This window comes from Nematolebias whitei, chromosome 14 (assembly GCF_014905685.2).
Source record: "Nematolebias whitei isolate Nwh7 chromosome 14, NemWhi1, whole genome shotgun sequence".
Classification (NCBI taxonomy): domain Eukaryota; kingdom Metazoa; phylum Chordata; class Actinopteri; order Cyprinodontiformes; family Rivulidae; genus Nematolebias; species Nematolebias whitei.
The window spans coordinates 40,273,541-40,286,985 of record NC_056511.1 but is presented as its reverse complement, the minus strand read 5'-3'; the positions used below and the strand labels follow the sequence as shown (position 1 = coordinate 40,286,985).

The 13,445-nt window shown below is 41.7% G+C and overlaps 1 protein-coding gene across 1 annotated transcript in view; it reads left to right on the top strand.

Moving 5' to 3' along the window:
- The window catches only part of LOC119420314 (disks large homolog 4), a gene marked incomplete in the record, with an annotated part of 104,071 nt that extends 90,925 nt beyond the window's left edge, over positions 1-13,146 (top strand). The window contains 13 exon segments of the mRNA XM_037687703.1: positions 635-770; positions 847-1,003; positions 1,104-1,206; positions 1,331-1,445; positions 4,412-4,588; positions 4,675-4,717; positions 4,806-4,836; positions 6,777-6,824; positions 6,944-7,045; positions 7,234-7,406; positions 10,041-10,153; positions 10,238-10,329; positions 12,341-13,146. Of these exon segments, the coding sequence (XP_037543631.1) occupies positions 635-770; positions 847-1,003; positions 1,104-1,206; positions 1,331-1,445; positions 4,412-4,588; positions 4,675-4,717; positions 4,806-4,836; positions 6,777-6,824; positions 6,944-7,045; positions 7,234-7,406; positions 10,041-10,153; positions 10,238-10,329; positions 12,341-12,447 (1,397 nt within the window).
- Positions 13,147-13,445: the final 299 nt, after the last annotated feature.

The following is a 13,445-nucleotide window of genomic DNA, read 5'->3' as shown; positions in this document are numbered from 1 at the left end:
TAATCCAGGTAGAAAATCCAACAAAGTTAAGTCAGTTCAGGACTGAAGAAGTCCTTTGGATGAAAGACAAAACGTCTCAACGAAAAAAGAAACCGTCCAGATGACCTGACTTAATTTGTTGGATTTTCTACCTGGATTATTGAGCATGAACTTTGATGTTTTGAACCACTTTGGTTATGACTGCCTCAGAGGAGTCGGTGGGGGAGAGGGTGGACCCCAGAAACCATCCCATCACCAGCAAACTGGTTGGCCCACTATGGGAGTGTGCTACTTATGGGACTGAGTTTGTTGTGGCTCCTTGAACTGATGAAGTCCTTTGGATGAAGGACAAAACATCTCAACAATAAAAAGAAACCGTCCAGAGGACCTGACTGAACTTTGTTGGATTTTTTTACCTGGATTATTGAGCGTGAGCTCTGATGTCTCCAAACTCTCATTTAGGATCTGTTAATGCAGACTCATTTACATCCACAGCACAACACCTCTAACCACAAAACATTTAAAGATAGATTTGTTTACACACTTAAAAAGTGATTTAAAGAGCAAACACTGTCTATTAGTGAGTTGTTGCTTCTCCTGCCCAGGGGTGCTCTGATATGTGACACCTCTGTTGGTTTGTCGTGTCTTTTTCCAGCATATTCCCATATGGATACCGAGCTCAGCCATCCCAACTATCTAGGCTCCGATTACCCACAAGCCCTCACTCCGACCTCACCGAGTCGGTTTTCTCCTGTTCTGCACGGCTTGATGGGCGACGATGACGTCCCGAGGTGAGCCCTCCTGCACCTTTTACTGTTAGCATTTAATGAGGAAAGATGGACTCAGATTTCCTGTGGCGCCACTCAGGGAGCCTCGGCGCATCTTGATCCACCGAGGCTCGACGGGTCTGGGATTCAACATCGTCGGAGGAGAAGACGGAGAGGGGATCTTTATCTCCTTCATCCTGGCAGGAGGGCCGGCTGATCTCAGCGGAGAGCTTCACAAGGGCGACCAGATCCTCAGCGTAATGACGTTTTCTGCCGCATCAGTTTCACACGTGCACGCGCGCTCGTGCATTTCGCTGCAGCGTGGTTGTAAACACTCGTGCTGTGTGTGTGGGGCAGGTTAATGGCGTGGATCTGCGTATGGCCACGCATGAACAGGCCGCTGCAGCGCTGAAGAACGCGGGTCAGACTGTAACCATCATCGCTCAGTACAGACCTGAAGGTAAAAGAAAGCATCTTGCCTGTTTTCACACAGCTATGTTCATAAAATACTTAAAAAATATATTATAGGTACTCTAGTTTTGTACTGATCTGCGGGGTTTCATCCTTTTGTTTTTCCCTTCCAGAGTACAGCCGTTTTGAGGCTAAGATTCATGATTTGAGGGAGCAGCTGATGAACAGCAGCATGGGCTCCGGGACAACAACGTTAAGGAGTAACCCAAAGAGAGGTTTCTACATCAGGTATTAAAATAAACTGGTGTTCGTGCACGTTGAACTGCAGCAGCTACTGGGCAACAATCAGATTAACCCTCGGAAGAACTTATGGGCGCACATTAATTTTATGTTTTTATTTATTTTAGTTCAGTCAGTCTTTTCTGCAAAAGGCTTAAAGTCCTACTTATTTTTATCAGACTTTGGAAACATTAAAATGCGCTGCAAATACCACTTTTAATTTCATATTATCATATGAAATAATGCATTCCTCTCTGTAATGTTTTTTTTCTTCTTTTTACCTCTATCCCTATACTTTGGATTTTTATATTAGCTCTCTATGTGGTACTTTGCTTTTTTGTTTGAGAGCCTCTGAAAAACATTTACGCTCACCCTGGAGGAGCCGCCTCGCTCCTGGCCGGACGTCTCTGCGATCTTCTGCCTCTCGTCTTGTTCGACGAAATAGTTTGTTTGGATGTAAAGAGTAAAAACCCACTCGCGTGTTGCACAAGAAACATTTAGAAAGAAAAAAATCTGTTTCACATGCATGGAGCTGCAAAACCTGCAACAACTGTGACTACCAACTGGTGGCCCATGGGCCACTTTGTTTGTTGGGGGTGGAGTTACGGACCAATTATTTCATATTATGTTTTTGGCTGCTCTCTTCTTCACGGGTCGCCACAGTGAATTAACTCTCACAAAGACTTGGCAATTGTTTTGAGGCCAGATGCCCTTCCTGATGCAACCACAGACCACCGAGCTACCACAGCCCTCTGTGGAGCAGAGTTCAGAGTTCAAGAAGCTTTATTATCCTTGAGGGGCATTTTGTTTCAGTCAGTAGAGATATAAAACATCCATACTACACAAGACATTGAGACGTTACAGTACAGAAGTCATCAGTGTTTATTGAGAAGCCTGATAACTACAGAGATACATGAATTTTTCAGTCTGTTCGTTCTACATCTGGGCTTCAGATACCTGCGTCCAGATGGAAGCACCTGAACTCACCATGGAGTGGGTGATCAGGATCTGCCAGAATATGCCTGGCCTTGTTCCCTGACCTCTCCTTGCGTGGGTCAGTGAGGTTCTGTAGGGCTATCTCAGCAATTTTGACAATCCCAAGAGTTTGTTCCAGTTTTTTGCATGTCAAAAGTTCAAACCAACAGATGAAAGTGAAAGTTAAGAGACTCAATAAAACATGAACAAAACATTCTTATAAAAGTTGAATCAACATTAAAATCGCAGAGCTTCCGATAAAAAGACATGCATCTAGGGCTTCCAGGGTTTTACAGCCAAAAATAAATAATGAATATTAACGTGTAAATATATTTTTACATTTTAGGACCAAAAAAACAACCTTAATTATGTAAAGAAGGGAAAAAAGTATATGATTTATACCAATACTGATAAGAATTAAAACACTAACCTCTGCAGGCCAATGGGTCCTCCTTTTATTTGTTGGAAAATTATAAGGTATCCCCTGTGAAGTAAATGGTACAAATTCAAAGTGTGTAAAATGATTGCATTTCATGTTAAAACATTAAAGAGCCACACGTTGCAGACCTCTGGCCTAAGAGGCCCAAAGTGTAAAAACTTGCTAAACTATCAGCGTCTTAGTTATGTCTCAGCTTTATCACGTTTTATTTTCCACAGTTTAGTTACTAAATCTCCACAAAGCTATCTCGAATGTCTCCCTCTCGTCTCACAGAAACTGAACAGAGAAGGTTTCCAGTTGGATTTCAGGCTCCGATGCTTATTTGATGAAAAGTTTCAAACATGTTCAAATTTCCATTAACTCCAGGAGCAAGGCTCTGCCACTCAAGCAAGAAAACTGAGAACACTTGGGAACATTTCAAGACATTTGGAAAACGTCCTCTTTATCAGTGATCAGTCGCAGCCCGGTGAGATAATAACTTTAAGAGTTCTTAAACTCAACGCAGTTTGATTTTAGAGACTCTGCACCGTCTGCCAGAACACAAGAGCTCATAATCAGTGTGAAGTATTTGTGACGGGTCTGATAAAACCTTCTGTGGCTCGTCGTGTGGTCCTCGAGGGAGAGCTTTTTAACCCTCTCCGTCACCTTCACAAGACTTTCTGGTGCAGGAAGGCTGCTGACATCCCACACCTGATGAACTCAGTGTAGAGCGAGAGCACACGACGTTCAAACACCCAAATCTGTGACTCGCTTCCTTTTATCGGGGAAATCAAAGGTCAGAAGCTGGTTTCTTGATTTTAGTTTTCTAACCTCTACAGACAAAGTAAATGAGATGTAAGTTGTATTTTAAAAGATCAAATTATTAATTTTGTGTGTAAATATGATGAATCTGCTCAAAGTTTGACCCCTTTTTAATACGGCTGTTGAAAGGTGCATGTAGTATGATATAGTCCGTCCGTACATCCATAAACTTTCTCTTGTCTGATCCGCCCAAGATAATTTATTGAAACGTCATATGCATCATCTCTAGACCGAGCGTCATGCAAATTTTTTATCACGACAGCTCCAAAGTCAAGGTCACAAATCAAGGTCAAAGTTAAAATTAGATATTTGCTTGTCCGTGCCCTTGCTGTAGAATAGTTGGTTGAAAAAATGTGCCGTATGGGATGCTCTTGTCTAGCCTTTTTAGTTATTTATTATTTAATCTTAGGGGTTTTAGTCATCCTGGGTATTCTGTCAGATCGTGTGATTAAAATAATAGAAAGAACACACGGGTCTACTTTAGATGAGTATATTTGCTCTAGTTTTCCTCCAAAACTTTGTCCATCGCTCTCGTTCCATTAAAGCACTGAATAAAAAATGTTGATGAGCCGCGTTTATAATTTACACACTTTTTACCCTCTTAGACGTTCAATCACGTGCACTTGAAAATCACTAAAGCAGCGGTCAGAATGTTTTCCATCGTTTGTAAAAATGTTTCAGTTATGGACCTGGGACTTCCGTGGATTAGATCTGGCTGGGTGGAGGCTTAAACGATTTCTTTCACTCTCACGTCACTCAGGGCTCTTTTTGACTACGACAAGACTGCAGACTGTGGCTTCCTGAGCCAAGCTCTGGGCTTCAGGTTCGGGGACGTGCTGCACGTGTTGGACTGCGGAGACGAGGAGTGGTGGCAGGCCCGTAAGGTCAGCCCGCAGAACGAGGCCGAGGAGGTCGGCTTCATCCCGAGCAAGCAGAGGTCAGACGCCGTTTTCACCGGCAGCGTGCGACGACCCCAACCTGGGTGCTGTAAACGTAGTCAACAAAATGTGTCGTGTCTTACAGGGTGGAGAGAAAAGAGTGGTCTCGCGTTAACACCAAAGAGAGGGTATGCTCGTTCAGTGAACTGCTGTTTCATCCAAACTGTCTCCCAGTGTTTAATTTTTTTTATTTTTACATTTTGTCTCCGTTTACAGGACCACGGTCGAGACAACATGAGCACTCAGGGTGAGTAGGCTGTGACTTGTTGCTAATTTAAGCTGATTACCACATTGTTCACAACTTTAAACAAATTATTTAAAATAAATCAAACAAATAAATTAAGCATCGCTTTATAAATCCCACTGACAGTTCAGTGAAAAGCATCATTTTCAGCCTGATGCTATTTCTTCACGTTCCGCGTTCTAAAATGTTGTAAAGCTAATTAAACTCCCCGAACAGCGTTTTTTCATTTGCAGCACCTGAATGGAGGCGAATGAGCGTCTGCCACGAGCCCACTCGCTGTTTGAAATCCTTTTATCTGCGTCTTGTTTATTTAGCACCTGTGGCGTTTAGAACAGATAGTCTTGGATTTGATTGAATGAGACTAAAACGTTCTAAAAAGTAAATTGTACCTGCAGTAAATGCGTTCAATACAAAGCACAGTCCTGTTGAACCCCACGCCTGCCTCAACGGTGTTGAAAAGCTGGTTAGTTTATGTGCACGCACACATTTGGGTTGTTCTTTTAAAGTGTATTCTTCCTGTTTGAATGGAGCAGTTGTCATGTGGAATACTAAAGGAATAGTTTGGATTTTTTTTAATGTAGGTTCTGTGGAAGGGTTGTAAACAATATCTTACCTGCAGTAGATGGCTCTTTGAATGACCTCAGATTGAAAAAATAAAGACTAATTCTGATGATCAATGAGCCGGTTCGATCAAAGCAAAGACAAAAGTGTGTTATTGGCCTTTTAAAACAATTTATTTTAAATATGTTTATGCAAACGCTACTTGATGAACGTTTACTTTGCTGATAGCATGTCATTACATGGCCACTGACATAGAAATATTTGGTTAATTTGCTCATCTAAACAGCAGCAGCCAGCTGCAGCTCTTCCCGTGCAGTCCGGGACACTTCTAGCAGGCGTTATTATATTTCTGCTGGATGACCTGTGTCGTAAAAAAGTCTGATAGAGGTGTGACAGTTTACAAAACAGAGTTTAACGTGACTTCTGTGAAACTTTTCAGATTCAAGCTGTTTCAAAACCGCAGCAATCCACTTTGGGCTCGGCCCAACTCAACCAGGCTGTAAACTCGTCAATCCAGTCAGAATCAAACAGATAATGAAATAATTGTTCATAAACATTCCATAGAAACCTACTTTAAAAACCAATCGTTTTAACCCAACGATGCTCAGTCAGGTCATCTGGACAGTTTATTTTTTACCTGAGACGTTTCGTCCTTCATCCAAAGGACTTCTTCAGTCGGAGGAGCCACCAAACAAAACTGATTCTCACAAACAGCTTACTCCATAGTGGCAGCACCACTTCTGTGGCATTTAACACCAGATGACTGTTTTTTTTTTTCCACTATGGAGTATGCTATTTGTGGGAATCAGTTTTGTTTGCTGGCTCCTCACATTGAAGAAGTCCTTTGGATGAAGGACGAAACGTCTCAGCTAAAAACAAACCATCCAGATGACCTGACTGAATATTGTTATTGGTGGATTTTATACCTGAATTACTGAGCATGAACTTTGGTGCAGCCGTTTTAACATTCTTACATTAGACTGGTTTTCTGTTGTGATCAAACGGACTGAATGCAGCTTTGCATCTGTGATTGTCATTGCTTGTTTGCAGCTTCACCTGTTTTCCTACAACTGTGCAACAAATCAGAGCCATAAAATTGTTTCTGGCCTACAGAGTTGATTACCAGCTTCGTGACACCAATTAGCACGATCTGGATCGTTAACGGAGACGACTAAAAACTTACTCTGGATACGCTGAACTCCATCAATCATAAATGAGCCTGACTGTAATTTGCATGCACAAACAACACCCTGCCGTTTGTTTTATTTATGGTCGCGTACGAAACAGCAGAAAAATCGATGGAAGATGCTCGCCGACACGACACAAAGCTGAACGTCTTTTTGAAAAACACGTGGCTGAATGCTTCTTTGTTCTGTCACCAGGGAGAGATAAAACCCCACACAGTTATGAGACAGTTACTCAAGTGGAAGGTGAGACGGCACCACGCAGCGTTTGAAGCCCTCTATTCAAGGCTTTAATATGACGTTTCAGTTTTGCTTTGATTTCCCTTTTGTGACTGATCCTGCGCTCTCTCTCTCCTCCCCATCAGTCCATTACGCGAGGCCCATCATCATTCTGGGTCCGGTGAAGGACAGGATAAATGATGACCTGTTGTCTGAGTTCCCTGATAAGTTTGGATCTTGTGTCCCTCGTGAGTAATTACGCTGTCACTCCTAAAGACGAATATGTTCTGCAGTGTGGTTTTGTCTTTTTCATTCGATGTCGACGCTGCCACCTGCAGCCATTCCAGGGTGACGCCTGCACGGAACTAATAGCTTCAATTTTGAAATGCAGAGTGGCGCTAGCCTCGTTTTTATCGTCTCGCTCTTCTTTCGTCAGACACCACGCGACCCAAGAGGGAGTACGAGGTGGACGGGCGAGACTATCATTTTGTGTCCTCTCGAGAGCAGATGGAGAAGGACATCCAGAGCCACCGCTTCATCGAGGCGGGACAGTACAACAGTCACTTGTACGGGACGAGCGTCCAAAGTGTCCGTGAGGTGGCTGAGCAAGTACGTAGGAACATGTTTTCTTCTGAAACAGAAAAGTACGGCAATTATAATATTTTTACTTGAGTAGAAGGCGGTTATTGCATCCAGAACCACAGTCAATGCTAAAAACTCTGCCTAAACCCATTTCTTTTTATCAGACTTAAGGAATGGGACAAAAATTCAGATCTTTTTTTTGTTTGTAATGTGTGCAAAGCTACATAAATAATAAATGTCTTACCTGTTGCAGATAGCTTTTTGAATGACCTCAGTTTGGACATTTTTTACCTGATTGAAGAGCTTCCAGTGTTTTTTTTTCTTATTTTTTCATTCATTCAACCTTTATTTATACAGGCTAGTCTCATTGAGCCACCAGGACTCATTTACAAGAGAGACCTGTTTCAGACAGAACATATAAAGTACAGACAACAGTAACAGTAAACAATAACAATAAACTACAGTAAAAACGCAGTGTACCAGTATGTACTGGACTGTTTTAACAGATGGACCCAGAATGTCGACCGAGGCGAGGAGCTAAAATGAAAACTCGTTTTTATTAATAAACTAGAAAAACAAAAAAAGGCTGATATGGCAACACACGGGCAAAAATCTAACCTCACCGGAATACTGAAAACACCTTCAACGGGGACAGACACAAGTTCAGAAGACATTCATGGACACACAGATTGACAGAGTATGGAAGACAATTAATGCCAGACTGAAAAAGCAGGGACACAGAGAGCATAAATAACCAAAGACTAAAAGAACCAGATGCACTTGAGTAGATAACACGAGAACAGATGTGAGTGGGCATGGCAAGACAGAGGAGCAGGGAAAACTGAAACTGTCAAACAGACTGATGATCAGAAAACAGACAGCTCAAGAAACAGAACTGAATACATGACAACAGGAAAGCATTACAAAGCTGAAAACACAAACGCAACAACATACAGCTAGTCTGAGTGAGGCCAAGACCCAAACAGACTGGCTCTGCTTAAAGGAATAGTCTGGTTCTTTTCGAAGTAATCTTCTGTCAAATAGTCATCAATAGTTAAAACCCAATGGTTCCCAACCCTGGTCCTTGAGGAACACCACCCTGCATGTTTTAGTTGCTTCCCTGCTTTGACACATCTGATTTAAATGAATGAGTGATTAACAGGCTTCTGCAGACCATGGGCAAGTAATTAAATCACTGAATCATGGTATGGTATAGCATGGTATGGTATGGTATAGCATGGTATGGTATGGTATTGTATGGTATAGCATAGTATGGTAGGGTATATATGGTATGGTATGGTATGGTATGAACCTGAATAATGAGATAATAAGAGCTAGCCGTTAGCCTAGCCTGGGGGAAGACTTCCACCCTTTTAGGCTGATATATTGTTTTGGGGAAAAGTTGACAAAATAGTGAGACGTTGCTGTGAATGAATGAATGAATGAATGATGTGTAACAAGAAGAAATGTCCAGACAGAAAATATTAAATTTTTCCATCTGCAAAAGAAGAGAAAAATGGAAAGCGGCTGTAGGCAAACTTTGGTCACTGCGGAACACACATACGTCTGTTCGGCACATTTTATCACTGGTATGTACTTTTGCTACTTAAAGTATAGAGATATAATGATTATCTCTGGATCTGGATCTGTAGTTCACCATTATCTCGAGTGAATAAAAACCTAAAATCCATTTATATATTTGTTATAAATATTTGACATTCTATTATCTTAAATTGTTTAATAAGTGCTATTACATAAATTAGATGGCGTTACGGTTGATCTTCGTTTTGTCAGTTGTCATAAACATCATGACACCAAATATAATGAATATTAACATTTAATGAAAAGCTTTGCAACTGTAAGTTATTAGAAAACAAGTCTTACGTGTGCTCGTTATGGGTTAGCTGCACATCTTCATTCTTCGTTTAACTCAGGTCACGCTGTCGGGTCATTGAGCCACGTATCCTGTGGGAGTTTATGAGCATCCTTACAACATTCCTGCATATATTTGAAGGAATATGTGAACAAAAATAGAAATATTCTGCTTCACTTGTCTATCAGCTGTCCACAACACGACGCTGTTTCCCAGCTGAAAATAGTGATTTAACATCATGTGACGGATGACGTCGACTTCAAGAATCTATATTACATGACAAAACACCACTTCAAAAATCACCGGACTATCCCTTTTAAAACAACTGCAATCTCAAACATTGCATGGCAAACAATAAAATTGCAAACTACATTCACGATAGATGTTATTTCAGTAGGAATATTATGATGTTCCTGCCAGAAGTGCCCCAGGCTGTGCTAAAGGTGAGTCAGCTCCTAAATCATGTCAGAATTCCACTGTTTCTCCAAAATTAGACCCTTCAAAGAGCTATCTGCGACAGGTTAGACACTAATTGTTCATAACCTTTCCAAAAAGCCTCACTTCAAAAGAACTGTTGCTCTAACTGTGAGTAATTTATCAGAAATCCAATTAAAAAAACAAATGTTTATCAGTAGACGTTATGAATAACGCAAGGTTTCCTCGGGTGCTGGAAACATGTTTGTCAGTACTAATCTTCATCCTGTTGGGGACTTCATCATTTCATCATCAAACTGTTTTTTTCACTAATGAATGCTCATTGTTTTATCCTCGTTCGTGTGCACGAGCAGCAGGGGAAGCACTGCATCCTGGACGTCTCTGCTAACGCTGTGCGCCGACTACAGGCAGCTCAGCTTCATCCCATCGCCATTTTTGTCCGGCCCAAGTCCCTGGAGAATGTTCTGTAAGTATCGAAAGCTCCTTAAATACTGAAGGAAACGTTAGAAAATGTGTTTGGTAGTAAAAACATTCTGTATGGCTTGGACAGAGAAATCAACACTCGTCTGACGGAGGAGCAAGCCAGGAAAGCGATGGACCGAGCCCTCAAGCTAGAACTAGACTTCCTAGAGTGTTTCTCGGGTAAGAGAGCTCAGAAGCTGACACAGACCCATGTTGGTGCAGATAGCTTGTCTGTTTGTTTCACAATGGGCATCTAACCTGAGCAGAAGATTTCTGTGCAAACCAGAGCAGCGAGAGGAAAAACATGCAGAACATGCTAATACAAGTCAGAAGGTTTCGATTTAGGAAAATGCTTTAATGTTCAGGCACTGATCCATTAACAGCGCTAGTTAATGACTTTTAATCAAACAAATGTTTCCAAAATAATCACTTTAGCATTCAGTTGTTGTCCCCCATCACAGAGCGAAGAGTGGGAATTTGGAACTACTGTCCGTCCGTGCAAGTTGTGAGCATGAACTTGAAAAATAAATGAGGCGCCAACTTCCAGTTTGATATGTGGCTCTTGGTTCTTTTCTAAAATTGGGTTGCCATGTCAAATTCCAAGATGGCCACCACCATACATGCCATCCTAATCAATCCATCATCTTTTATCCGCTTCTTCATTTTAGGGTCACGGGGGTCACTGGTGCCCATATCCAGTCATCACTGTGCGAGGGACAGGGGACACCCTGGACAGGTCTCCAGTCCATCACAGGGACACATGGAGACAAACGAGACAAACTCTCACTCTCTCACTCACACCTAGGAACAATTTAGAGTTACCAATCAGCCTAACGTGAATGTTTTTGGTCTGTGGGAGGAAACAGGAGTACCCGGAGAAAACCCACACGTGCACAAAGAGAACATGCAAACTCCACCCAGAAAGGCCCCCGGCCGGGATTTGAACCGCGGCGACCTGCTCGCTGAGAGGCGGCAGCTCTACCAACTGCGCCACCGTGCTGCCACTTTCATTTCTAATTTTTAAATTGCTTAAATGTGTTGTTTCCTCAAATAATTGGGGTGGTCAAAGATTAATCTATGGGGGCCAAGGCCACCATTGGTCACCCCCTGGCTCCATCATTGCACCTGGTGGTGGATAAAATGTTTCCCTCCACTCACCAGGATCCATCTCTCTGCACGGCCTCGAACAAATGAAAATCTTTCTGCTCTTCTCCACAGTGTTTTAATCTCGCATTAAAAACATTAAGGTTTACTTTATTCTCTGTTCAGTCCCAGTCCAGGAAAACACAAGTCTAAACAAATTACAAACATTTACTATTAAATCCTTCTGCAATGGGGGACATTAGCCTATTTAACTTGGGTCTTTGGGTGTTTGTTCTGGAGTCACTGGTGCTCTAATTTTCTATTATAACATGGCATAAAAAAGACAAAATGTCAAAACTACATTCATGACATGTTTGATAATCTTATTATGATTTAAGTCACTTATATTTGAGACAGTACATTTTATTATAAACAGCTGCAGAACTTTATTTTGTAGGAAATTAAATCTCAGACAGTGTACTTTACTTCCTGCTAGAATTCAAGTTCAAATTAAATCAAAGAAAATAAATTAATTAAATTAAAGCAACAAACATTTTTACATCTCAGACTGAACTTTACTGCTCTCTGTTTAAGAAGGAATAATATTTATTCACTCAGGGTTTGAGGAGCAACAAATTTGACACATTTTAGCATCTTTATTGTTTGTTTATCCACATTTTACTTGTTTCTAATATGTTTTTTTTGTGTGTGTGTGTGTCTTTTTTACAGTTTGAACTGATCACATAGAAACAATAAGATTATCACCAACAAACTAAATCTATAAACCAGAACGAGTTAAATGCTCTGAGCTTGTTGCCTTTTAACTTTACAGAGATGCTTTTGGAGCAAATCTCAGCAGCAGACACATCTGGATCTCTGTCTAACTTCTATCATTTCCCAGATAAACGTGATTTAGACACATTTTATCAAACAGCTGAACGAACAAATATGTGTAAAAATGTGACTCCTGTTTGATGTTTGCGAGACGGTTTTTATGATCTGTTTCTCCTTCGGTTGTATATGAACAACTTCCTCATTTTTATTAATTTATTTGTATTTATTTTTGTTTTCTTCTTATTTCTGACCGGCTGCTGTTTCCCGCCTGCAGCTGTCGTGGACGGGGACAGCTTCGAGGAGGTTTATCACAAAGTAAAGACAGTGATCGAGGAGCAATCAGGGCCTTACATCTGGATCCCCACTCGGGAGAGGCTGTGATGCTGCACCCGCCCCGACCGACCCGACCGACCGACCGCCCCTCTCCGACCGAGCCACCGACCGACACCACCCTCACAGCCGAGCCTGCCTGCAAAGTCCTCCGGCAAAGTCAGTGCTTAAAGGCGATCACTGCAGATGACACAGAGAGACAAACAGGAAGTGACACAGCGAGGCGAAGGATACCAAATAAAAAAACGAGACTTTTTGATAGCTGTAAACACGGTGATGTGTAGTTAAGCTGAAAGAGATTGGGTCAGTATTCCACTTTAATGAACGCAGGACTTGAGTTCAATCAGCATTAAAAATGTACTCTGGTTCTGAGCTGTGACTGCACCCTTTAGTGATATCAACAGACCTGCACATGACCGCATCCAAACACGAACGGAAGCGTTTTTCCTCAAAACGAATACATTAAGGAAAGAAACAAGAGTGCAGGCAGATTTAAGTTAGATTTAGAGGCCAGGTGAGAGCTGCAGGGGTTTTCATCTGGATCTCCAGGCTGGAAGACTGACAGAAAGCACCAGGTCTGAACAAAAGCAGTCCACTCCCCCCGAGATAGAGGTGCTCAGAAAGACCCTGGGTCCACATTTTATTATTTCATCTCCTGGCTGTCTAACCTCTTCCCGGCTGTTCTGCTTTGTTTCCAATCAGGAATGTGGGAAGACCAAAAGAACAAGAGGGTTTGGACCAGGGAGGCAAAAAGGCAGAAACTTTCCACGGGAGGTTAAGGGTTGGGGGAATTTGGAAAATGTTTCAAGTTGGAAACTTTCCATGGGAATTATGGGAATTAACTAGAAATTTCCTGGAGAATCCTTGACGGGGACTGCCATGTGGCGGCCATTTAGCATTTTTGATTTGACATTATTATATGCTGAGGTTCGCTCTCAACTACCACCGTACCAAATCTCAGCTTAAAATAGCAAATTATCAATGAGTTAAAGTCATTTTTTTAATTTTAAGCTATGGTGGCCATCTTGGATTTTTGATTTTGACTCAGT